The sequence below is a fragment of the Bubalus bubalis genome, chromosome 21 (genome assembly GCF_019923935.1).
Source record: "Bubalus bubalis isolate 160015118507 breed Murrah chromosome 21, NDDB_SH_1, whole genome shotgun sequence".
Taxonomy (NCBI): domain Eukaryota; kingdom Metazoa; phylum Chordata; class Mammalia; order Artiodactyla; family Bovidae; genus Bubalus; species Bubalus bubalis.
The window spans coordinates 33,785,179-33,812,719 of record NC_059177.1 but is presented as its reverse complement, the minus strand read 5'-3'; the positions used below and the strand labels follow the sequence as shown (position 1 = coordinate 33,812,719).

Here is a 27,541-nt window from a genome sequence, read left to right as displayed (position 1 = left end):
CAACAGGGAAGTTGTTTAAAGTCTCTGAACCAAGGTTTGTTGCATTTTAAAGTGGGCTTAGTGATGGCAGTAAGAGTGTTCACCTCCTAGGGGGGCTGTGAGGACTCAAAGAGACGACCCTCTTCAGGAGCACACCACCAGGCCTGGCCTAAGGAATGTGCTCGAGAAATGGCAAGTGTCTATTTCTACCTGGACTAACTTCAGATCATCCGGCAGATGCTATTCACAGCCACCATGTAGTTGAGTCCTAGAGAAGCAGTACAGCTGTGTAGCCAGAGAGCCCTGGGGAGTGCCTGTAACACCAAACACCTCTCACTGTAATTGTCTATTTACCATTCATCTCCACCATGTGAGTCTGTATGTTCCTTGAAGGTGGTAGCAGTTTCATATGCTCAAGCTTCCCATCAACGTACTATCTTCTGGGCCTAACAGTGTATCTATTATGAATTTAACAAATACCTGACAGAAGGATAAACGGTTATGAAAATTTAATGAAATATTAACCTTAACATTTTGCCCAGATACAGGAAGATGGAAACAACCCAAGTGTCCACTGATGAAGCAATATAAACAAAATGTTATACATACACACACTGTATGTATACTGTGGAGCCCTGTACCAAGCTCAACGGACAAAAATCTCTGGAACTTACTCAGCCTCATAGCAACTGTTGCCATGAGCCTCCAGATCTAAACTGGAGGGTTTCCCGAACCCATATTAGGTAAAATATCCATCCTATTACCCATCCTATCGGAGAAGGCAATGGCAACCCACTCCAGTACTCTTGCCTGGAAAATCCTATGGGCAGAGGAGCCTGGTAGGCTGCCGTCTATGGGTCGCTAAGAGTCGGACACGACTCAGGACAAGACCGAGCGACTTCACTTTCACTTTTCACTTTCATGCATTGGAAAAGGAAATGGCAACCCACTCCAGTGTTCTTGCCTGGAGAATCCCAGGGACAGGGGAGCCTGGCCCGTCCATGGGGTTGCACAGAGTCGGACACGACTGAAGCAACTTAGCAGCAGCAGCAGCAGCAGCAGCAGCAGCAGCAGCAGAACCCATCCTATAGCATCCTAACCAATTGCCTAAAGCCATCCTTTCAGTAGAAATTTTCTGTTTTGAGGCTGTAAAAATTGGCTACCAGCCCACTGTTCTAATAGTGCCTCCCACTCTAATAAAATGTTCTCCTCTTATTCTGCCTCATGTTTTTGGAAATTCTTTTCCAACCCACACACAGACCATGACATATACATACATACAGAAGCAATCCAAGTGCCCACTGATGAAACAACATAAACAAAATGTTATATATACACATACACATATATTAACCACCCTTAAAAAGGAAGAGTAATATGACATGTCATTGAACCCAAGTTTATGTGACCAATGCACAACGAGGCGAAACAAACCAAAACATTGGAGTTCGAAGCAAAGAAAGGTTTATGGCAAGGGCCAAGCAAGAAGGATAAGTGGCTTGTACTCAAAAGACCTAAATTCCTCAATGGCTTTCAGGGGAGTAATTTTAAAGGCTATATCTAACGTGATGGCTTCAGGGTATATCTTTTTGACTGATTAGTGGTGTGTTAAGAATAGTATTCCAGGAGTTTCATTCATCAACCTTCTGGTTCCAACCAGTCTACGGTCTCAGCATGTACCTGCCACCCTCCAACTGAGTTCATCTGTTCGTTGATCAGTCACTTGGTAGTGTCTGACTCTTTGTGACCCCATGGACTGCAGCATGCCAGGCTTCCCTGTCCTTCACCATCTCCCGGAGCTTGCTCAAACTCATATCCATTGAGTCAGTGATGCCATCTAACCATCCTGTCCTCTGTTGTCCCCTTTGCCCCCTGCCTTCAATCTTTTCTAGCATCAGGGTCTTTTCTAATGAGTCATCTCTTTGCATCAGGTGGCCAAAGACTATGGAAAAACCATGACTACTGGAAAAACCATATCCTTGACTAGAAGGACCTTTGTTGGCAAAGTAATGTCTCTGCTTTTTAATATGCTGTCTATGTTGGTCATAACTTTCCTTCCTTCCTGCCTTTCTTTGGGATTGGAATGAAAACTGACCTTTTCCAGTCCTGTGGCCACTGCTCAGTTTTCCAAATTTGCTGGCATATTGAGTGCAGCACTTTCACAGCATCATCTTTCAGGATTTGAAATAGCTCAACTGGAATGCCATCACCTTCACTAGCTTTGTTCGTAGTGATGCTTCCTAAGGCCCACTTGACTTCACATTCCAGGATGTCTGGCTCTAGGTGAGTGATCACACCATCATGATTATCTGGGTCATGAGATCTTTTTGTACAGTTCTTCTGTGTATTCTTGCCACCTCTTCTTAATATCTTCTGCTTCTGTTAGGTCCATACCATTTCTGTCCTTTATCGAGCCCATCTTTGCATGAAATGTTCCCTTGGTATCTTTAATTTTGTTGAACTCTATTCTTTCCCATTCTATTTTTTTCCTCTATATCTTTGCACTGATCACTGAGGAAGGCTTTCTAATCTCTCCTTGCTATTCTTTGGAACTCTGCATTGGAATGGGTATATCTTTCCTTTTCTCCTTTGCTTTTCATTTCTCTTCTTTTCACAGCTATTTGTAAAGCCTCCTCAGACAGTCATTTTGCTTTTTTGCATTCTTTTTCTTGGAATGCAAAATGGAATGGAGTATTACTCAGCTGTTAAAAAGAATGCATCTGAATCAGTTCTAATGAGGTGGATGAAAGTGGAGTCTATTATACAAAATGAAGTAAGTCAGAAAGAAAAACACAAATACAGTATATTAACACATATATATGGAATTTAGAAAGATGGTAATGATGGCCCTATATGTGAGACAGCAAAAGAGACAAAGATATAAAGAACAGACTTTTGGACTCTGTGGGAGAAGGCGAGGGTGGGATGATTTGAGAGAATAGCACTGAAACATGTATATTACCACATGTGAAACAGATGACCAGTCCAAGTTCGATGCATGAAACAAGACACTCAAAGCCAGTGCACTGGGACAACTCAGAGGGGAGGGATGGGGAGGGAGGTGGGAGGGGCATCTGGGATGGAGGACACATGTTCACCATGGCTGATTCATGTCAATGTATGGTAAAAACCACCCCAATATTATAAACTCATTAGCCTCCAATTAAAATTCAAAAAAAAATTTTTTTAAGTGTCTTTGTTAAGTAAGTGAGACAATTTTTGAAAAGCCACTAGGTATCTTAAGGAAAACAGATGGGGAAACAATGGAAACAGTGACAGACTTTATTTTCTTGGGCACCAAAATCACTGCAAATGGTGACTGCAGCCATGAAATTAAAAGAGGCTTGCTCCTTGGAAGAAAAGCTATAACAAACCTAGACAGCATATTAAAAACCAGAGACATTTCTTTGCCAACAAAGATTCATCCAGTCAAAGCTATAGTTTTTCCAGTAGTCATGTATGGACGTGAGTGTTGAACCATAAAGAAAGCTGAGTGCTGAAGAATTGATGGTTTTGAACTGTGGTGTTGGAGAAGATTCTTTAGAGTCCCTTGGACTGCAAGGAGATCCAACAAGTCAATCCTAAAGGAAATCAGTCTTGAATATTCATTGGAAGGACTGATGCGGAGGCTGAAGTTCCAATACTTTGGCCACTTGATGCGAAGAACTGACTCATTGGAAAAGACCCTGATGATGAGAAAGACTGAAGGCAGGAGGAGAAGCGGACGACAGAGGATCAGATGGTTGGATGGTATCACCGACTCGAAGGACATGAGTTTGAGCAACCTCCAGGAGTTGGTGATAAACAGAGGAGCCTGGTGTGCAGCAGTCCATGGGGTCGCAAAGCGTCAGATATGACTGAGCAGCTGAACTGAATTGTTCCTAAGGATAGGGCTTATCTGATGGCTCAGTAAAGAATCTGCCTGCAAGGCAGGAGAACTCAGCTTCGATTCCTGGCTTGGGAAGATCCCCTGGAAATGGAAATGGCAACCCACTCCAGTATTCTTGCCTCAAAAATCGCATGGACAGATACCGTCCACAGGGTTGCAGGACTGACCAACTAACACTTTCACTTTCAACCTAAGGATGGGGGTTGGTTGCCAGGGGAACCAACCTAGTGATTAGAGGGTTAGAATTTTCAGTCTCACCCTTCCACCCCAGGCAGGGGAGAGAGCTAGAGATTAAGTTCAATCACTGAAGGCCAAAGATTTAATCAATCCTGGCTCTGTAATAAAAATCTGTGTGCCAGGAGATTGGGAGAGCAGAAGTGTGGTCAACAAGTGGAGACTGAGGGAGAGTGTTTCACTTCATAAGCCTCCCTGTACACTTCGCCTATGGCATCTCTTCAATCTGGCTGTTCCTGGGTTATAGCCTTTTACAATAAACTGGTAATCTAATGAGTAAAATGTTTCTCTACAATCTGTGAGCCACTCTAGCAAATTAATGAAACCTGAGGAGGGGGTCATGGGAACCTCCAATCTATAACCAGTGGAGCAGTAGTACATGTGACACCCTAGATTTGATATTGGTCTCTCAAGTGGGATGGCAGCAGTCATGTTGGACTGTGCCCTTAACTTGTGGAATCTAATGCTATTTCCATGTCAACAGTGTCAGACTTTAGTTGCATTGTAGGACACCCAACTGCTCAAGAATTGCTTGGTATTAAAAAACTCATACATTAGAACTGATGTTAGAATCTATGACCCCAGGCTCGGCATTCCCCCAAACCAGTCACAAGACTTCTGCTTCCATTTGAAACCTATCTCTTACACACTCAACCATTCAGTCCTTCATCATTTTTTTCATTATTTTTAAATTAGTGAGGAAAATTTGTTTATAATTTCACTATCTCAAAATTTAGTTTTTCTAACTAACCAAATAGCACATTTATTTTTTCATGCTAATTATAAAAAGCTTAAAAACTGAAGTCTTTTCTTTCTCTGTATTGTTGGTTTTCAACTTTAACGATACATCACTTTAAAAAAGTTCTGAATCTTAACAAACACTTACCATTAATAGTTTATACACTTAATCAAAAATAATTAATAACACTCAGCTTTCTTTATATTACTTATTAAAAACCTATGTAAGTAAGCCCTAAGGCTGGTATAAGACTGCATATTAAACGTGGTTTTTCTGCCCTTCATTTCAAAGTTATGTTAACCCAAATACATCCCTCAAAGTCCAGGTGGTCATCTGGACAGCAATTAGGAAAACACTAGCATAGGTGGTAACATCAAACAAAAGATAAAGATCGTTTCCTTATAAAAATGTAATGAGATCTCCACATATAAGCTGGAAAGTGTAACATTTTCTGATTATAAATGGCTGGAGAATGGCTATCATCATAAAAATCCATAAACAATAAATGCTGGAAAGGGTATGTAGAGAAGGAAACTCTCCCACACCATTGGTGGGAAGGTAAAATGGTATAGCCCCTATGGAAAACAGGAACTTCCCAGGGGGCACTAGTGGTAAAGAGCCTGCCTGCCAATGCAAGAGACACAAGAGATACAGGCTCGATTTCGCATTTGGGAAGATCCCCTGGAGGTGGAAATGGCAACCAACTCCAGTATTCTTGCCTGGGAAATCCCATGGACAGAGGAGCCTGGCAGGCTACAGTCTTTGAGGTCGCAAAAAAGTCAGACATGACTTAGCAACTAAACAGCAATGGCAAATACTGTTCTGCATTCTCAGCCATGTCCAACTCTTTGTGACCACATCGACTGCAGCCTGCCAGGCCCCTCTGTCCATGGGATGTTCCAGACAAGAATATTAGAGTAGGCTGCCATTTGTTCCTCCAGGGGATTTTCCCTACCCAGGGATTGAACCTGCATCTCCTACACTGGCAAGCAGATTGTTTACCACCAAGCCACCTGGGAAGCCCATGGAGAACAGTATGGAGGTTCCTTAAAAAACTAAAACTAGACCTACTACATGACCCTGCAATCTCACTCCTAGGCATACGTCTGGAGGAAAACATGATCCAAAAGGATACATGCACCCCAGTGTTCACTGCAGCACTGTTTACAACAGCCAAGACATGGAAGCAACCTAAATGTTCATTGACAGAGGAATGGATAAAGAGGATGATGGCACATATATGCAATGGAATATTACTCAGCCATTAAAAATAATGAAACAATGCCCTCTGCAGCTATGTGGATGGACCTAGAGACCATCATACTGATGAAGTAAGTCAGAGAAGGAAAAATATCATAGGACATCATTTATATGCAGAATCAAAAAAGAAATGATACAAATGAACTTACAAAACAGAAAGAGACAAATTTAGAGAACGAACTTATGGTTGCTGGTGGGAAGGGATACTTAGGGAGTGTGGATGGACTTGTACACACTGCTACATTTTAGATGGACAACTAACAAGTACCTGCTGTACAGCACATAAAACTCTGCTCATTGTGGCAGCCTGAATGGGAGGGGAGTTTGGGGGAGAATGAACACATGTATGTGTATGACTAAGTCCCTTCACTGTTCGCCTGAAACTATCAAAACATTGTTAATCAGCTATACTCCAATACAAAATAAAAAGTGTAAAGTAAAAAAAAAATCTAAAAGGCTGGTCTCCACTCCCAATCTGGGGCTAAGTGCAAGAAAGTCCTTATCCCAAGAAATTTCCTTGTAGATTTCCTTGTAGCCCTCCTGACATCAGCATGACACCACAGGGAACCTCTCTCTCTCCTTACCTGCCATTTCCCCACCTCAATTCTTCTGATCTCTGACTTGGCTTACATTGCTCACCTCCCTTTCAAGTTGCAATATTGAGGGGATTTAGAAGGAAAGCAGGAAAAACATCAAAGGAGGTTTTTTACAAAAATAAAGCCCTTCTGTTTATTATTTATGTAGCCAGAACTTAACTATATATTTGTTATACATAGTTAATATAATATTTTAATACAGTTCAGTTCACTCACTCAGTCATGTCTGGACTCTTTGCGACCCCATGGACTGCAGCATACCAGGCCTCCCTGTCCATCACCAACTCCCAGAATCTACTCAAACTCACATCCTTTGAGTCGGTGATGCCATCCCACCATCTCATCCTCTGTCATACCCTTCTCCTGCCCTCAATCTTTCCCAACATCAGGGTCTTTTCAAATGAGTCAGTTCTTCACATCAGGTGGCCAAAGTATTGGAGTTTCAGCATCAGTCCTTCCCAGGACTAATCTCCTTTAGGATGGACTGGTTGGATCTCCTGTAGTCCAAGGGACTCTCAAGAGTCTTCTCCAACACCACAGTTCAAAACTATCAATTCTTCAGTGCTCAGCTTTCTGTATAGTCCAACTCTCACATTCATACATGACTACTGGAAAAACCATAGCTTTGATTAGATGGACCTTTGTTGGCAAAGTAATGCCTCTGCTTTTTAATATGCTGTCTAGGTTGGTTATAATTTTTCTTCCAAGGAATAAACGTTATTTAATTTCATGGCAGCAGTCACCATCTGCAGTTATTTTAACTGACCGTCATCAATTTGCTTTAATTATTACATTTTAATTGATAGCTTATTTAATATATTTATTTAGATAATATATTTAATGAACACATTTAAGTTAAATGAAATTTAATCACATTATATAATATGATTTAATTAACTATGATTTAAATATAATTTAAGTCAGTGATAATAATACAAAAACCAATAACTAAAATTTATTGATCATCTATGGCATGGTGCTAAGAGGGTATACAGGGCCTCAGTTAATCCTCAGTATAACTTTGGGAGGTGACTACTGTAACTGTCTACAATTTATAGAAGAGAAAACCAAAAACAGAGAAATTTCATCAAGTTTCAAGAATGAGCAACTTTTTCGCACCACTTTAATGCACCACTAGGAAAAACCTGCCAATCAATCTATGACACAAGGATAAAACACATCTATATTTCAAAGATGCTGAAATGTGAAAAACATAAAGTGTCTTATAATAAAATACGTAATTTCCACAAGATCACAAATCTACTACACGTCACAAGTGAGACTGAATACAAGCAGCCTGGTTCCAGTCCTGGTTTATGTCTGTTGTGGTCATTAAGTTGTGTCTGACTCTTTTGCAACCCCGTGGACTACAGCCAACCAGGCTCCTCTGTCCATGGGATTTCCCAGGCAAGAATACTGGAGTGGGTTGCCATTTCCATCTCCAAATTATGCCCATTAAGTAAGTAAGTGAAAGTTGCTTAGTTTTGTCCTGATTCTTTGCTACTCCATGGACTGTAGCCCATCAGGCTCCTCTGTTCATAGAATTCTCCAGGTAAGAATAATGGAATGGATAGCCATTCCCTTCTCCAGGTCATCCTCCCGACCCAGGGATCAAACCCGGGTCTCCTGCATAGCAAGCAGATTTTGTACTGTCTGGGCTACCTGGGAAGCCTAGTATTCTGCATAATTATTAGCAGTGCTCCCTTTAACTACCAAAAGTGCCCCAGTTTCAAGGATAAAATATAGTTTTCCTACTTATGGTTTAAATGAAATAAATCCTGTGCTGAGTCCCACATGACTGCACCAGGGATTAATGTTGGAGCCAGCACCCTCTGCAGATAGCTTCAAGGAAGTCCTGCCCAATATAGCAGGTTTTTATTGAGTGATGGCAAAAGAACCCAAACAAATCCTCTTAGGGAAGTGTAAAGTGGAGATGAACCCAAGAGAAGTTGGGTTACTTCAAATCAGATTATTACTCCAAACAAAGCTGAGAAGTATTCCAGGGCCACATAAAGCCTGCTTTCTACATTTGTCTTGAAAACACTCACGTGACTATTTGGATGATTGCCATGATAACCCTTTTCCCACTTAATAATTTTCTCCAGAGAATTATTTCATTGTGATAAGAAAATGGTCTAAAACAAAGCCACTACATCACCTTGTTATTTAGTCACTAAGTTGTGTCTGATTCTCTGTGACCCCATGGATTGCAACATGCCAGACTTCCCTGTCCTTCACCATCTCCCAGAGTTTGCTTCAATTCACATTCTTTGAGTCGGTGATGCTTTCCAACTATCTCATCCTCACCTTAATTTCCAATAAATTAGCCTAAGACCAGCCAAGTGAAAAGTGAGACAATTTTCAGAAATTTGAGAACGCAAAAAAGGAAACAAAGCAAAAGTGAACATGTGAACTTGGAGAAGAAGATGGACAAGTTAATAGCAGTTCATAAAGGAACTCTAAATGGATCAGGCCACCCCACCAACACTGCACCCAGAGACCTCCTACTCAAGAGGCTATGATGCTGCTCCTCTCCAAGACCTCCCTACCTCAACCACAAATGGAAGGGCAGAGATGCATACTTTACAAAGCAGCATCCAATCTTGCAGCTGGCCAGTGACTTGAACATTAGAGCAAAATGATAAGCTAGATCAATGAGATGTTCTTGTTATTAAAACTGTAACATTCTGAGAGACAGAGATGGATGATGTATTAGGGTTAGGAAGCTGGAGTGGACCAAAGAATGGACAAGGTTATGGGCAGGTGGAAGTTATAGAGAAATAGTACCCCTAGTAGCAACCAGTTAACACAAACGAAGATCCACAGAGGAGCCAACATCAAGGAAGATTAATCTTCAGTTCTGGTATGTGTCCTTTTCAATAAATCTTTCTCTTTTTTTACCTGCTTGAGATAAGTCCAAGGAGATCTTTCAACCAAAGAAGGCATAACAATCAACTGCATCGTCCATACAAGGGTGAGAGCACAAAAGGAAATAACTAAGCCAGATGGCATGATTCCACAGGGCCCAGAATGCTGTGAATACTGGATAAGGTAGGCTTGGGACTTGGGAAAGCTCTTCTTTGTGCTCAAGTTTAGAAACCTGCACTTTGCAAGCCTGGCAAATTTATGGGTCTTTATATTTCTCTTCTTTTATTCACCTGTTCTTGTTTTGTAGGCCATAACAACATGTCCAGAGAACACCTGAGCATAAGGACAGAGCACATGGTTCCATGGCAGAGATAAGGAAGGATCTTTCACAACTACAGCAACTCAGACCTTCTCTGCCAAGGGACGGTAAACAGCCTTTTATCACCTTTTTGGTACATGGAGAGAAGAAGCCAGCAATGGAGATCCAGCAGAGAAAGCATGAATCTTGTTCAGCCTCTTTCCTTAATAATGCCAATGTTTCTCTTCTATCCTGACCGCCACCATTCAGTCCATTTTAGTTAGAAGGACCATATATCAGTTTTCCAGGCACAGCTTGGGTTTCTCTTACATGCGCTGGTGTAATTACTCACAGAGCTCACATTCACTCTGAAAAGTATCCTGATTTGACAATAAATTATGTGGTCACCCTGATTTTGATCCAAAACCCTCATCTTTTTTCACTTCCACCACTTGAGGGAAAAACAAAAAATTGTTCCTCAATCTGGGACACAAGTCTACAAACACATTCAGTTTTCAGAGATGTTGAAATGTGAAAAAGAAAAAAAAAAATGAATCTTGTAATAAAATATGTAAATAATTTTCACACATCACAAAGATAACCAGTGTTGAGGGCAAGACTTAAACCCACGCAGTGTGAGTCCAGTCCTGGTTTGTGTCTATTATCCTGGGCATAATTACTACCAGCACTCAAACAGTACAACAATCTCCTGAATGATTTCCATACTTACAACCCTCCAACCCTCTCCACACTACATGCAGAAGGAATACTCTAAAGGATAAAGCTGCCCCTGCCATCCCACTGTCTAAAACACTTCAATGGCTCCCCTTGTCCTCAAGAACTAATCTTAACTGCATTACCAGACTCACAGGATTAGCAAAATTTTGCCCCTGCTTATGTCTCCAACCTCATCTCTCACTGCTCCCTGACCTCTAACTTCACAAGGCACCTTATCCAATTCCTCAGGATCCTTGGGTCACAACCCTGGACCTAAGACAGCCTAGAAATGAAAATGGGATAAGCTCATGGAGAAATGAGGGTAGAAAAAGATCCACCCCCTCTTAGTCCACCCCTATTCTTACGCCCCAAACTTACACAAACCTATTCCTTAAGCTTTGCCATGTCTCAAATATCAACTCAAACATTATATCAAACTCCTTCATTTTAAAATAAAAATAAATTTTAAAGGTAAATGTTAGAAATTTATGCTTTTGTGACTAGTATTCAGGTACTGTATTATTGGACTCATTCTAGAAAGGGACAAAAGCTGGCAACATAATCAGCACATTGATCGAAGTCTGAACTCAGAATACTAGAAAACTCTATCCTCTATCACCATTCCCCAAAACTCACTCTCCAAAGCCTCTCACAGTTTGTTCAGTATTCCTGAAACACTAAAGGCAGTGCTGTGTGCTGGGCAGACAGTGAAGGGCATATGCCAGTTGCCCTTGGGTACATGCCAAGCACTGTAATCTAGTGTTTGGGTGTCCACCCACCTCAAATCTTTGACGCACATGAGGTACAGAAACCATAGCTACTAAGTCAACACTAAGATGTGCAAACATTTCTGGAATGAAGCAACATCCAGGATGGTGCAACTGAGCTCCCTATGTGACCTTCCCTACTGCCACCTTAAGCCTCACCAGACTTTCACCCCATCTTTGCAATGAGAACTGGGGCCCAGGAGACAGGCCTTCAACTCTCTGAGCCTCGAGATCCCTAGATGTAAACTGAGAATAATCACCTGTTTCACGTGGTTGCTACAGGATTAAGTGAAATAAAACATTTGGAAATGCCTAACCCTGACATGGCAGCAAATGATAAATGCTTACCAAATCTGGGAAAGGAAAACTATTCTGACTTAATAATGCCTAAATTTATAAACCAACTAAATTTAGCTTCGAAAATTCACTGCAAGAGAAATAATGACTCTGAGCCTACCATCTAACCAGAACGTCAGATGTCATGCATATCATCTCACTCAATCTTTGTAACCGTCTGTAAGAAATATCTCCTTTTAGAGAACAAGAAATTGAGGGTCAGTCACGTTCAGTAATGTGTAGAGCTAGATTTTGGCAGACCTAGAATTTGAATTTAGTCCTATTTTAATACAGAAATCATACCCTTTTCTCCTGCTTCCCAGACCCTGGAGCCCAGAAAGGAGGGTGTCGGATAAGAGGCTGATAAGACTCAGATGGACGATATCACCCACTCAATGGATATGAGTTTGAGCAAGCTCTGGGAGATGCTGAAGCACAGGGAAGCCTGGCATGCTATAGTCCATGGGGTCACGAAGAGTCAGACATGACTGGGAGATTAAAGAACAACAAAAGAGCCAGATAAGAAGACAATCATGAAAAGTTGATTAGTCCATCTACGTTAAAGAGCCTCTTGATCAGGGTCAAAGAAGAAAGCGAAAAGGCTGACTTAAAACTCAACATCCAAAAAACTAAGATCATGGGATCTAGTCCCATCATTTCATGGCAAATAGAAAGGGAAAAAGTGGAAATAGTGACAGATTTTATTTTCTTGGGCTCCAAAATCACTGTAGATGGTGTCTGCAGCCATAAAATTAAAAGACACTTGCTCCTTGGAAGGAAAAGCTATGACCAAGCTAGACAGCATATTAAAAAGCAGAGACATCACTTTGCCAGCAAACATCCATCTAGTCAAAGCTTTGGTTTTCCCAGTAGTCATGTACAAATGTGAGACTTGGATCATAAAGAAGGCTGAGTGCTGAAGAATTGATGCTTTCAAACTGTGGTACTGGAGAAGATTCTTTAGAGTCCCTTGGACAGCAAGGAGATCAAACTAGTCAATCCTAAAGAAAATCAACTCTGAATATCCATTGGAAGGACTGATGCTGAAGGTGAATATCCAATACTTTGGCCACCTGATGCAAAAAGCCAGTTCACTGGAAAAGATTCTGATGCTGGGAAAGATTGAGGAAGGAACAGAAGGGGCCAAAAGAGGATGAGATGGTTGGATGGCATCACCAACTCAATGGACATGACTTTGGGCAAACTCTGGGAGATGGTAAAGGACAGGGAAGCCTGCTGTGCTACAGTCCATGGGGTCACAAAGAGCCTGACACAACTTAGTGACTGAACAACAATAAATTAGCATAAGTTCCAACACTAAGGTATCCATCCCTCAGGGACAAAAAGATGTGGAAAGGTAAGCAATCAGCATAATTAAACAGTTCAGGTCAAACAGGACCATCTGGTAACATAACTTACTGTTTTAACAGGTATCATCATAATGCAGGTGACTCCCAGGCCCTGTGATTTTAAGCAAGTTATTACGTGACTGGTCTATGCCTCTGCTCTGTTACATGTAATATGAAGACAGTACAATCTGCCTGCAGTAACATGTAAGGTTTAAGGAAATCATGCACAGAAATCACTTTGCACAGAAATCATCACATATGAATGCACAGTACTATTATTATGAAAGCCCTTTCACCACCAGACTTTTCCTTTCTCACTTGCCTAAATTATCTGTGTGTGTGCGTGCTCAGTCACTTCAGTCATGTCCAACTCTTTTGCAGCCCCATGGACTACAGCCCGCCAAGCTCCTCTGTCCATGGGATTCTCCAGGCAAGAATACTAGACTGGGATGCCATGGCCTCCTCCAGGGGATCTTCCAAACCTAGGAATCAAACTGGTGTCTCCTGCATCTCCTACACTGCAGGTGGATTCTTTACCCACTGAGTCACGTGGGCATCAATCCTCAACTTCTCTGTTACTTACCTGTCTCTTGTTCTCTGCACTCCATGAATTCATCTAAACCACCAAAGCTTACTGGATACCTGGTCAGGCAGACTGGTAAAATAGGAGTGCATAAGAACAATCTTTACCCTCACAGACTTTACATTCTTACATTTGTGGGAAAGGAAGGAAGACAGATAATAAAACAAAGAAATAAAAACACATAATAAACTACCAAATAAAGTGATTAAGAATCCACCTGCAATGCAGGAGACCTGGGTTTGATCCCTGGGTTGGGAAGATTCCCGGGAGGAGAGCATGGCAACTCAATCCAGTATTCTTGCCTGGAGAATCACCATGGACAGAGTAGCTTGGCGGGTGACAGTCCATGGGCTAGCAAAGAGTCGGACACAACTGAGCGACAAAGCACAGCACAAAGTGTTAAAAAGCAGGTGAGAAGCAGAAAATAGTCTCGGGGGGAAGGTCAGTCAGATAATATCTTATATAGAAAAAACCCTGTTGGAAAACTACTTAGAATCAGAAAGTTGAATGATAAGCTGAATGATGGGAGAGGAGAACAATGCCTGAGATCAGAAGGAACAGCATTTCACGCAGAGGAGAAAGCAAGTGCCTCTAACAGTGCCTTGCTGCTGCTATTGCTGCTGCTGCTAAGTCGCTTCAGTCGTGTCCGACTCTGTGCGACCCCATAGATGGCAGCCCGCCAGGCTGCCCCGTCCCTGAGATTCTCCAGGCAAGAACACTGGAGAGGGTTGCCATTTCCTTCTCCAATGCATGAAAGTGAAAAGTGAAAGTGAAGTGGCTCAGTCGTGTCCGACTCTTAGCGACCTCGTGGACTGCAGCCTACCAGGCTCCTCCGTCCATGGGATTTTCCAGGCAAGAGTACTGGAGTGGGGTGCCATTGCCTTCTCTTAGAGGACTAAAAACATAGCTCTACTGATCTCACAATGCTGCAGTATGATTATTGGTTTACACGCCAGTTTTGCCACTAGACTATGAGCCCCCTGAGGGTAGGGCTATGTGTCTTCTTCCTGCACTCCCTCACTCATGGTACATTCTCTAAAGCACTAGATTTATAGGGAAGATAGTCTTCCCTATAAATAGTCTCTGCCTTCAGGGAGCTTACAATAAATAGCACTGGGCAAAGACTAAGCATTCAGAAAATATTTACTAAGTGAACAATATGTGCTTGATGTTCAGTTATGTAGTTCAGCATCATGGCAAATTCTGGCCTTTCTACAGCCCTTCTTTCCTTCCTCATTTGCCTAAAAGTTCTCCACCAGCCTTTCATGTCTGCTGCAATGACTGCTCTAATCGCCCCATCTCTCTCTCCTCTGCCTTGGCCCATAATCCACTCCACCTGGCATGCCTTCTCCTACATCTTTACCAGACTAATTCTAATGTCATTTCCCAAAATTTCATCAATATACTGACTTTCTGCACTGCTTCCCAGGTGTCGCAGTGGTAAAGAATCCGCCTGCCAGTTCAGGAGATGCAAGAGACAATGGGTTCGATCCCTGGGTCGGGAAGATACCCTAGAGAAGGAAATGGCAATTCTCTCTAGTTTTCTCACCTGGAAAATCCCATGGACTGAGGAGCCTGGCAGGCTACAGTCCAAGGAGTTGCAAATGAGTTGTACATGACTAAGCACACCCAGCACACACACATACTGATTTTATTATTTGCTCAAATGTATAGAAATCTCTCAAATTCTTCAGGCAAATGTTTTCATCAAGTAACAGAGAATGATGGATGTAGCTAGCAAAAGGCAATACCAGATTGAGTGAATAGTAAAACGAGTTGAAAGACAAATGATCTGAAGTTGCATATATAACTGCTTTTCCTCCCCAAAACACAAGATATGTCAGTGAGTTTCTGGGCATTGTGCCTATAGAATTGGACCAGGATACAAGGGCAGCAAGATTCTCGTGACTGTAGGTCTGTGTACTCCATCTCTCATCCCTGAAAGAAATGCTTCCTTCTGAATAAACAAAACCAACTTGGGATGAGCTATCACTTAAAGATCTTCCCCACACAGAAATCAGTAGTTTAGCATCTAAAGTATTTGACATGAATTTCCTTTTCTAAGGATACTGCAGTTGTACTTCATTTTTAAAAAGAAAAAAAAGTCAGATATTTATTCTTCTAGGCAAGAAGGCAGATAAAGGTCAGTCACAACTTCCAATGCAGCCTCCACAGCCATATTTAGCTGATTAAAAATTTCCATGTAGGCTTCAGCCTTCACTTCTAAAAGCCAGCCATCTATCTTTCTTTTCCCACTTCTGGAAAAGAGCAGAAAATCAAGCTGGAATCAACTATTGTAAGGTATACAACAGCAGGGGCATGGTTTCCATTTCCCTCAACAAGGCACATTCCTCCCTGAGTTCCTGGACAGAAACTGTGGGCTTTTTAGAGAATCACACACCAAGGACTGTACAGCTAGGGGCCTCAGGGACTGTGTTTCCCACAATGTCTCTGCTTCTCCTACAACAGAACAGCTCTGTGAACTGCACCCAACCATTATGAGAGGGTAAACATACTAAAAAGCTAAATACCATGATTAGATTACCATTAAACATTTAAACTCAGTGCCCTCAATCAAGACTTCTCCTAAGACATGACTAATGTAACGGGCTCATTTCAGTGCCCAATAAGGCTGTGCCTTGCTATATTGTGCTATTTATAATAGAGAGCGCACTATAATTACATGCCTGGCCTTTGGCACCCAGACTTGGATTCAGCTATTTTTTACTAGCTGAAAATCTGTGGGTAGGTCATGCAAGAACTATAAGTTTTTAAAAACTCCTTACCAGACCCTGCAAGGCCCTACTTGATCCAGGCCCTGCCTACCTTATACATCATGACTAGTACTATCATGTTCCACCTCTTTAATGGTCTGGATATGCTGAGTTCAGGCCATACCTAAGGGCCTTTGCATTTGCTGTCCTCTCTTTCCCAGAATGTCAAGTCACCTGGTTGGCTACTTTTCATTACTCAGGTCTCAGTTCAAATGTGAAAATGCCACCTCCAGGATCTCATAATGTTGATTACATGAGTGCATATAATTCCATTTACTTAAAGTACAAAACAAAACCAGTGTGTGGTGACTTAATTCAGGAGACCAGTTACTCTTTTCTCAGTAGGAATACTGTAACCGCACAAGGGTGTCCTCTGAGTTGCTGCTACATGATTAATTTCTTGATATGCATCTGATCACCTGGACACGTTCAGTTTGTGAAAACTCAAACTGTTCACTTATAACATGCATGTTTTTAGTATATGTGTTCAGTTCAGTTCAGTCACTCAGTCGTGTCCGACTCTTTGCGACCCCATGAATCACAGCACGCCAGGCCTCCCTGTCCGTCACCATCTCTTGGAGTTCACTCAAACTCACGTCCATCGAGTTGGTGATGCCATCCAGCCATCTCATCCTCTGTCGTCCCCTTCTCCTCCTGCCCCCAATCCCTCCCAGCATCAGTCTTTTCCAATGAGTCAACTCTTCGCATGAGGTGGCCAAAGTACTGGAGTTTCAGCTTTAGCATCAGTCCTTCCAAAGAACACATTGCAATAAAAAAATTAAACCAAAACAATAAAAAGAACAAGTTGTCAAATTGGTTTTCCTTGATAAACTAATCTATGACACACCATCTGGGCTAGACTATTCATTTTCTACCCCCAAGACCTTGTTTTACTTTCTTCATAGCATCTGTCACTGGCTGAAATCATTTTCATTACTGTTTATGTAAGTACAGTCTAGCCATTTCCCACCCCTATTAAAATACAGTATCATGTGGCCAAGATCTCTACCTGTCTTGTTTACCATCCCCAAATATCAGCACTTCAAAGGCCTTTTTCCGGTAGAAACTGAATAGAAAAAAATATATGTAAAATAAATGGCAAAAGGGTGGCCCTTTAAGGATCTAACATCAAATAAAAGTCATTAGGTGTTAGAAAAAAAACAAGAACTGTGGTGCTAACTACATGAGGCCCAACAACAGAGAAAACAAAATGTCAACAATATTCGTTGTTGTTCAGTTGCTCAGCTTTGTCTGAGTCTTTGTGACCCCAAGGACTGCAGCACGCCAGGCTTCCCTGTCCTTCACTATCTCCAGTTTGTCAATAACATTAAGCACCAGGAAAGTGAAAGTGAAGGTCACTCAGTCGTGTCCGACTCTTTGCCACCCCATGGACTGTATGTCCTTGGAATTCTCCAGGCCAGAATACTGAAGTGGGTAGCCTTTCCCTTCTCCAGGGGATTTTCGCAACCCAGAGATCGAACCCAGGTCTCCCACATTGCAGGTGGATTCTTTACCAGCTGAGCCACAAGGGAAGCCCTAAGAATGTGTGGCAAATTTAACTATGAGGAGGGGATAGATAGTGTCATTCTACGGCGCTCTGTGGGAGTGGTTGAAGTTACTTCTGACAGCAGAAACTGGGTCTTTTTTTTTTTTTTTAAAGATTATCATTCTTTACAATGTTATGTTAGTTTCTGCTATACAATAAAGTGAATCAGCTCTATGTATACATATATCTCCTTCCTCTTAGATCTCCCTACCCCCTCCCATCCCACCCATCTAGGTCATCACTAGAATCTGTCATACAGAGTGCAGTAAGTCAGAAAAACATGTATCATATATTGATGCATATATGAGAAACTGGGTCTTTTATCTCTATACACACAAAAGTTTTGCACAGGGCATGGCACAAAGTAGGTCTGAGCCAAGAATAGCAACCGATTTCTGAGTCACTTCGGGAGGATTCTAAAGTTTCCTGGATAAACAGGGTCCTATTCAAGTGTAATGTCTGCCCTGGGCAAGGGAGTAAGTAAACACAACACAAATGCATAGACAGGTGGAGCAGATACAAAGAAACACCCAATAATATGAAAAGGGCTCCTTACATAACATTTATTTTTTCTACTGCTACTGCTAAGTCGCCTCAGTCGTGTCCGACTCTGTGCGACCCCATAGACGGCAGCCCAACAGGCTCCCCCGTCCCTGGGATTCTCCAGGCAAGAACAGTGGAGTGGGTTGCCATTTCCTTCTCCAGTGCATGAAAGTGAAAAGTGAAAGTGAAAGTGAAGTCGCTCAGTCACTCAGACTCCTAGCGACCCCATGGACTGCAGCCCACCAGGCTCCTCCATCCATGGGATTCTCCAGGCAAGAGTACTGGAGTGGGGTGCCATTGCTTCTCCGTATTTTTTTTTTTTTTTCCTAAGATGTTTGCAAAGAAAAAATTAAAATGGATCAGTAGTGGTCATGGTTACTTACTCTATGCTCTGCAGACTAACTTACATGCTGTTATAATGTATTTTCATGAAGAAACTTATACCAGAAACTGGTATAATGGAAACTGAAAAGAAAACCTTTAACCTGGAATCAGCTCTGCCACAAACTCTCTTTATAACCTTGAACAAGTCCTTGAACTTCGTTAGTGCTCCATTTTTTGACCTGTGAAATGAGTTTTTTGGATCAGACACTTGCTAATGCCCATTTCCAGTTCTTGAACACTGTGTACTATTCTTGACTTAAAAAAAAGAATTTTCATCTCCTAAGTTTGTGTTCACAGGACACTTCATCTACAAGTACGTAAATCAAAGTTTTCAGATAGAGTGAGGCAGAAGATTCTTTTACCCAGTTTTCTTGCCAAACCAAGAGTATCCCCCACCCAGATTTTCTAAAGTGTTGTATTCAGGCTCCCATTTCTGAGTAAGGCAAGAAGCCCTATCTTCAGCCAAACACTTGGATTTTTCTATACAATTACTTCTTTTGCTCGAATTTTCACTGCCTTAGGCCTCATGTTTCTCATCAATTCAACTCTACTTTCATAGTTAGCACCACAATTCTTGGTTTTTTTCTAACATTTAATGAATGGAACTTGATCACCTGGAGGTATTCCCCTTACTCTATTACAACAGTTATTAGTGATTTTAATTAGACAAAAGCCACCATTCCCTTTGCTATCCTACCATAGTGTCAAGTGCCTGTTAAAGATATTACAGTAATGTTATTAGCACCTTTTAAATTTGCATTAACACAAACATACAAATTAGAAGTCAGGAAAAGAAAAGAAAAAAAGAATAACTCAGATGTTATAATTAACCAAAGTTTAGAGTAACTCAAAAAATCATCAGTGGCTATCTTTCAATTAAAAAAAAAAAATACTATGCACATCCTAGATAAAACTGCAGGAATGATCATTTGTCTCTCATCAATTAAAAATGGGAAAAAGGACAAGGCTGTGCTGTGGCCAAGCCCCATATCGTTTTCTTCAAAAGGGAAGAGATATTTCTAACAGAGAATAAAAAGTTGAGTACTTGAGTCATTTCTCCAAGAGTCATCACCAACTCATAAATCCCCAAAGGCCTTCTGGCTACTGCGGCTCTTGCCACCTACAGAAAGTAAAATCTCCTAGAGGCCAAGTTCTAATAGCTATTCAGTGTCCATCATTGGCCCTCCTAGGATTTTATTCTCTAGAAACAAGGAGAAAGAGGACAAGGCCAACACTCGAATGTGTTCCAATGACAGGACTGAATTTTCACTAAATTGAGGAAGGACATTTCCCATCATTCTCCTTGACCCCCTCATTTCACCGTCTCAGCACCCCATACCCACACCCAACTCTGCCAGTCGGCAAAAGCAGGCAGCTCACGCCAGGAAGTGAGTTACTAAACCAGCAAGGCTGGGGTGGGTTTCTAGGAACCTTCATCACATGGCCTAACAAATGGGTTCAAAACCAGGACTGGCGACTGAGGACTGGCAGTTACCTCAGAACAGGTAACTGAGGACAAGAAAAAAGAGTTTCCTGCCATTATAGTAAACAGTAATGTTGCCTACCATCAAAGCAGCAGCCACTGCAGTGGTCCCATACAGTGCACCCTGAGGGGAACTGAGGATTCAGGGGAACGGTAAACAGGTCCTAGATAAAGTTAAGATGCATATCAAAGGGAAAATTTCAATATGTCCAGACTCTTACACCTTCCATATGGAGAAAAGCATCAAAATCACTAACTTGTCATATCTATATTTTGTGATTAGTCTTAACCTTTTAAACTTCCACAACAAGGTTTGGTTTTTGTTTGTTTTCCAGCAAAAACTCCTATAAATCCTGGCTCCTCCCCTACCTCTTTCCAACAATTCCTCAGAACTATCCAGAAACTTCCTCAGGATACAGTCTTCAATAAATGCCTCAAAAAAAATGTATTTCTCAACGTATACGTTGTGTTTTGGTTGTGTGTGTGTGTGTGTGTGTGTGTGTGAGCTGGCAACACAATAAACCTCAGGACTTCAAACCCCGTGTGTGTGGTGGGGCTGTGGGGGGTAGCGGTGTGTGTTGGCAACACAATAACATCTCAGGACCTCAAACCCCGTTTCCAGGAACTTTTCCTGAAGTTGCCTGTGCAGAGCCTGGTACAGGGCCCGGCGCCCTCCCCGACGCTGAGGGAATCCACGTCAGCGACAACTGGGAGTTGGGTGGCTCTCACTCTGAGGTGGTCCCGGCTGTCATTAACCCCTCAGACCGGGACCCCCCACACACACACATGAAGCAGAGGGTACTGGGGTCCCTCGTGCGCCCCAGACGCAGCACCGCGCGTCCTCTCCACAGGTGTGGCGCCGCGGCGACCGCGCACCCGGTACGAGGAAGAAGAGGGCAGAAGGGGACGGAAGGGGACCAACGGCTGCTCGAGGCCCCCACCAAGGGGTCCGCTCACCTGGGACCTGGCCGCCAGGAGCGGGGGCCGGAGCGCCAGGTCTCTCAGAAGTTTCCGGGCCTGCGCTCCCACGGGGGCCGCCATCTTATCCAGGAAACCAGCAAGGGGATCCTGACGGGGTGCCGGCAGGGCGGGAGGGGGCTGGAAGAGGAAGGGAGGGGGAAGGGGCGGGGCCGCCCGCCGCCTGCCGCCAGCCGCCAGCCACGCCCCCTCCGCTAGGTAGGGAGCGCCTGGTGACCCTGGGACGCGGCCACACTCCTGAGGGAGCCCCTGTCGAAGCCCTGCGTCACCCACGACGACCGCCACCTCGGCCCCAAATTCATTTTCAGTATTTGGAGCCTCCTCCTCGCGCTACCGCGGGTCACAATGGGAGCGAAAACCCACCCAGAGCCCAGCGGTCGTGGACTTAAAGTGCCCTGGAGCGAGAGACCAATGCCTGTTGCTGGTTCCAGGGAATGCTCTGAGGAGCGGCCAGTATGGGATGCCATGTGAGGGATAGGCCTCTGCTCTGGTCCTGGGGCCTCAGGGGCTCCTGTAGGGGAGCGGTGTTTGAGGTGAACCTTGAGGGAGTAAGGGAGAAGCAAGCGGGCCTGAAGAGGTCAGTGGAGGCCCTCTACCCTTTAGTGAGACTTTGTCTCTTTGTGAAGATTTAGACAAAGGTATTGAAGGATTTTAAACGTGTAGTCGCCAGAGTAAGACCAAGAATTTACTTGCAGTTTACATGACTCTAAGCACTGTCTGTGGAATAAATATAGCTAGCAAATATGCTTAATATATGGCAGGCACTTTACAAATAAGGACTTGTTTAGTGTTCATAGCAAGCTTTCCAGTAGGCACCAATGAAAAAAATCCCCATTTTGCAGGAGAAAAAACTGAGACACAAGGTTTCCTTGCTTATTGAGATCTGATAAGGATTGAAAGAGTTTCAAACTCATGCTTTCTTCTCCCAGCCCTATAAAGTATAATTTTCGAATTTTTAACCTTACTTTATTCTTGAGCCTATGATCATGAGAAAAGGTACAAATTTAACAACTGAGCAACTATTTCTGCTAGTTTTATTTGAAACTGAAAGTCACGCAGTTGTGTCCCACTCTTTGTGACCCCGTGGACTGTACTGTCCATGGAATTCTCTAGGCCAGAGTATTGGAATAAGTAGCCTTTCCCTTCTCCAGGGGATCTTCCCAACCCAGGAATCCAACTGGGGTCTCCTGCATTGCAGGGAGATTCTTTACCAACTGAGCTATCCTTTTTTTTTTTTGACCAAAAAAAAACTACAGAAAGGTTGCAAGAATATTATCCCAAAACCCCCAAATATCCTTTATGCCGATTTATTGATAGCACTTGTTTACATTTTGCCTCAATCCCCATTTTTTATAGATATGTAGCTTTATAGCCCATTCTTAATCATAGTTTTACTGGCTAGATTTCATATCCATTGATGATTATTTCTTATATCAGTTTTTACTGTGATGGTTGCAAAATCATAATTGTCTAGTTCCATTCCTTTCTACCTTTTCTATAGTTTATATTCTACTCAGAAGAGCTTTACTGTCCCCTACGTTTGTTTATTCTTTTTTTTTTAATATTTATTTTTTGCTCTGTCGGATGTTAGTTGCCACACTTGAGATCTTAGTTGCAGCATACAAGATCCTTTCTTTGTGGAGGGCAGGCTCCAGATCTCATGGTCTTGCTGACTGGGGCTTAGTTGCCCCGCTGGAAGGCGGATTCCCAACCACTGTTTCACTGTTTCATCAGGGAAATCCCTCTTTATTTATTCCTGTTTTCACTTTTATCAGTATCAACTCACAGGTCCCTTTTTTTCACTGTCAAGCCTATGTTCATTCCTTTACATGTACTCACTTCAGCTGCCTCTGAATATGGGTCATTTAATCCTCACAGGAACCCTGTAAAGAATGATGCTATTATTCTCATTGTACCAGAGGGGAAACTGCATGAAAGAAATATAACTTTCCCAGGGTCACAGCTTGGGAGTAGACCCCAAAGCTGACCATACCCTCCTCTTGACATGAGTCAATCTGAGTTCCCACTTCATCCTCATTACTCTTATTGGGTTCTACCATCTGGTCAATATGGAGAAAAGACTCTTATTAATGTTTGCAGACTGAATGTTTAAACTTGGTGAGAGCTTTGAACATGTTGACAGAAGGAAGCAGACTACCTGTAGAATTCATCAAAGTCTGCTTATTCAGACAGTCTATGGCAAGGGAGTTGGCTACTATCACTTTCTTCCCAGCAGAGACTTGAAAGGGTTTGAAAAAAAGAGTACATTTTATAAAGAGGAAGGTGAACCTATTTAGACAGTCTTTGAGGAGTGTTCTATTAGGATGGAATTTTTTTCTATGGGGTAGAGTTTTTGGAAGTGGAGTGGGCATAAGCTTTCTGATTACCACTCAAGTACATGTGGCAATCTTTGCTTCATTATCCACTAGTGACTATTTGGGCTGAGTAGCATCATATGAGTTTTCCTGTTTCAATTGGAAGACTGGCTAGTCATCAGCTCTGGAGCTCAAGTCTTGCATCTGCAATTTTTCAGTGTCTTCATCCAGATCCTCTCATTCTGCCATCTCTGCAGCCAAGAGTTTGGGGAATATAGAGCATAAGGGCCTTCATATGGTATCTCCAGTGCTTAGCATTAGGCCAGTATTAGAGAAAGTTTGAAATAAGCACATGTAGGATGACTTACACTTTGGAGTACCTCCTAAGACTTCTCCCTATCTTCTACCCTTTTTATTTCCCAAATAGGAAGCTCTTTGAGGTCAAGGATTTCACCAGAGTTCTACCCTGTACTTTACTGAGATGAGCACTGGGTTTTCTGTGAAAATGGATTGGATTCAAATAGCACATCTGTCTTCTATGAATCTGTGACCTGAGGAACTACCTGCATCATACAGCGATAGTAAGTATTCAATAAGATGTGTATAAAGACCTTGCACACAGTAGGGTCTTAATAAATGTTATGTTTCTTAAACCAGTATCTTTGTCATGTGTCAGGAGTGGTTTACTTTCCTCAACATGCTCAGAGAATTGGGCTGCCTGGACCTGGCAGGGGCTCTGGTTCCAGGGAAAGGCTGCCCCCACTCTCAACAAGGATCAAGGATCAGTGTGTATATGTGTGTGGGGGGGGGGGAGGGGTTTGTGTATGTAACCAGGGCCCATGGACACCTTTGGCAGCCTGATGAAAAGCCCATGACCCCTTTTCAAAATAATGCTTTTGAATACATAAAATAAAGTGCCTGGAATGATAAAAGAAACCAGTTACATTTAGAATGTATAGTTATCAAAATGTTAAAAAAACACAATGTTAATATGGTAAATGTCCTTCTTTATTAACGCATTAAATAATAAAGTCTAGTCTCATGTTTAAAACTAAAAAAAAAAGACGTTATGTTTCTTCCTCTAAGTTCTTAATAAATATTTATTTGATATCTAATGTGAAACACCAGAGTCAATCTGAGATATGGGTTAGAAGACCCCTGACACTTTGTAACTTACCTTGATAGCATTGGACAAGGGCAGAGGTGTGTACATGCCAGATGAAACTATTAAAAGAGTCTGAAGTGGTTGCCTCCTGGAAGAGGGTGGAGGATAGGGGTCAGAGAACCTTTACATTTCTAGAGCTTTGAAAATACAGATTCCTAGGCACCACTCTAGACCTACTGAATCATTTAGGATAGAGTATGAGATCTGCATTTGTAAATAATTTTCTCAAAGGGTTCTTTAGTTCAAAAACTAGAAAAAAAATAAAAACAGCAAACAAATCAAACCATAGTGGTAAACGCTCAAGAACTTTCCCAGTGAATCAAGAGACAGCTTACCCTGCCTTTTCCATTGAGTTCCTAGCGTAGAATGAACATCCTATGAATCGTAGATGGAGGTGATGACTAAATGCTGCTCTCAGAGATTCTTGACATGTGGGTGCAAGACCTATCTTCTGCCAGGGGCCTAGGTCAACCCTGATGCATGGAACCATCGGCTAAGGGTGAATAAACAGTGATTCTCTTCTTTTTTCAATCAATTTTGCAATTGTGAACTGCTTGAGTAGTAACTGTGGCCATAGGCAGTAGCACTAGCAAAAGCATTCCATGCTGTCTGGTATCAGATTGAAGCACAGAGGTAGACATTAGACAAGCTGAGTTCAGCTTTTGTCTCTGTGATTTAAAAGTTCTGACCCAGGGCCAGTTATTTCAAGTCTCATTCCTTTATATGTGAAAAAGGGGTTATAATAGTATGTATTTTGCCAGTGTGTTACTGAGTCCAAGCTCGTACTGCTCACCACACAAACACAACAGGCCAATAAATCGAGAGACAAACTATCGGGGCAAAGAATAGTGACTTTATTTGGAAACCCAGCAAACTGACAATATAATGAACTCATGCCTCAAAGAATCATCTTGTGTGAGTTAGAATTCAGGCTTCTTTTACTAAAAGGGGAAGAAGTAACGTCAAGCATTCTCTGGTTCTGGTCAGCTTCTGGAGGGGATTTGTTAATTTCTTCTTCCCTACCATCATTTACCCGTTGAACCTGGTCAGGATGTTTCCTGAGCTGAACAAAGATATTTTAGCTTGATGCTCATTACTCGGGAGGCAGGATTCCCAGAGATTGGTCATTATGTATAACTTAAGCTTATAGACAACATCCCTTTAGTAACTAACTTAGAATATTGATAGAATGCAAAAGGTTCTTCCCTATTACAAGTGCATTGTCAAGCACTGGAGTTCCCAGTGGGTGTTAGCCACCAGGCTTTCTTTACTTGACTAAGAAATCCTTTTTCATGTTTGTTAGTTAACTATTTACATCTGTGAGCCTGTTTCCCCATTAGTAAAATGAAAGCCAAGTATGCTGCTGCTGCTAAATCGCTTCAGTCGTGTCCGACTCTGTGCGACCCCACAGACGGCAGCCCACCAGGCTCCCCCGTCCCTGGGATTCTCCAGGCAAGAACACTGGAGTGGGGTGCCATTTCCTTCTCCAATGCATGAAAGTGAAAAGTGAAAGTGAAGTCGCTCAGTCGTGTCTGACTCTTCGCGACCCCATGGACTGCAGCCTACTAGGCTCCTCTGTCCATGGGATTCTCCAGGCAAGAGTACTGGAGTGGGGTGCCATTGCCTTCTCCGAGGCCAAGTATGACAGCATCTTATTTGAACAATGTAGCACTTATCATAAATTCGCACACACTGGAAATATTAAGTCCCAAAACTCAGAGATCAAACTTTGGATTTAGAATAAATGGCCTACACTATTTCTTATTGAGTTAATTGTTCCAGGAAGGCAAATAAAAACATCAGTAGGCCCACACACCCTCTCTTAATCTTAGCAATGCATGTTAACAGTGAAATAATGTGCTCATTTTCATATCCACAGTGATTACTCGCAGGGCACTGATTTGCCAAAGAGGCACGTCAGGAAACCTAGCACAGGGATCATACATCCAGCAGTTCCAGTGTTGTTTATCATTACCTTTTCATTTAAGCATGAAAACCACTTGACAAATACAAACTCGTTATAACCAGTAGAACTGAATAGAATTTTTTACAAAACAACCCTAATTTCCATGAATAATGTGTTTGAGTTCATGCTGCTCCCTGTCAGGAATGAAAATCACTATTACGATGATGAAACAAAGGGCATTTGTGGATTTTGTTTGGTTATTTCTTCTTTAATGGATAACAGATTTCTTGAATTCACAGACAAAGAAACTTTGGCCTTTCATTATGTACATAGGTAATATCTCTGTTGCTGTTTGTGACAGCCATTTTAACCAGTGCTTCGATTTTGTTATTTGCCAATGGCACAGAAAGAAGTGCCATTGTGCTGAAGTTATTTTTTTCCCTCTTCAATAATGCATTAAAATGATTAATTTTGATGGCATTTCTGAGCAGCTTATTTAAATGATAAGGTGCACAGAAGAAAAGGGATTTGAAACTAAATGTGTCTTCTTTGACAAAACTGCAATGAACTGAAGAGAAATTCTCACTGTATCCTGGAGAGAATTTGGGGGAGGCAAGGTTGAGCTATAGTAACAGATGAAAGTTAAGATGAAAAAGAAGGAAGAGTAAGGACTATCAGAAACCCAGAGAGGGAACATTTGGGGAGAAGGTCACTTGAAAAGCTGTGGAGAATAAGATATAAGGATAGAAACAAAGGCAATGTCATTCTACTGGTCAGGAAATTAGGAAATGGATGAAGTGAGGAACATTTATACAAAGTATTGAAGAAACAT

The 27,541-nt window shown here is 42.2% G+C and overlaps 1 protein-coding gene across 3 annotated transcripts in view; it reads right to left on the bottom strand.

The window, feature by feature from the left end:
• The window catches only part of SUCLG2 (succinate-CoA ligase GDP-forming subunit beta), a 341,482-nt gene extending 319,830 nt beyond the window's left edge, over positions 1 to 21,652 (bottom strand). For 2 of the 3 annotated variants that reach the window (XM_006070058.4, XM_025273081.2), the window contains exon 1: positions 21,303 to 21,455. In XM_006070058.4, coding sequence (XP_006070120.1) covers positions 21,303 to 21,386 — 84 coding nt within the window. In that variant the 5' untranslated portion in view covers positions 21,387 to 21,455. Of the gene's footprint in view, positions 1 to 21,302 lie in introns of all 3 variants that reach the window. The other variant, XM_044933774.1, reaches the window with a different exon arrangement.
• Positions 21,653 to 27,541: the final 5,889 nt, after the last annotated feature.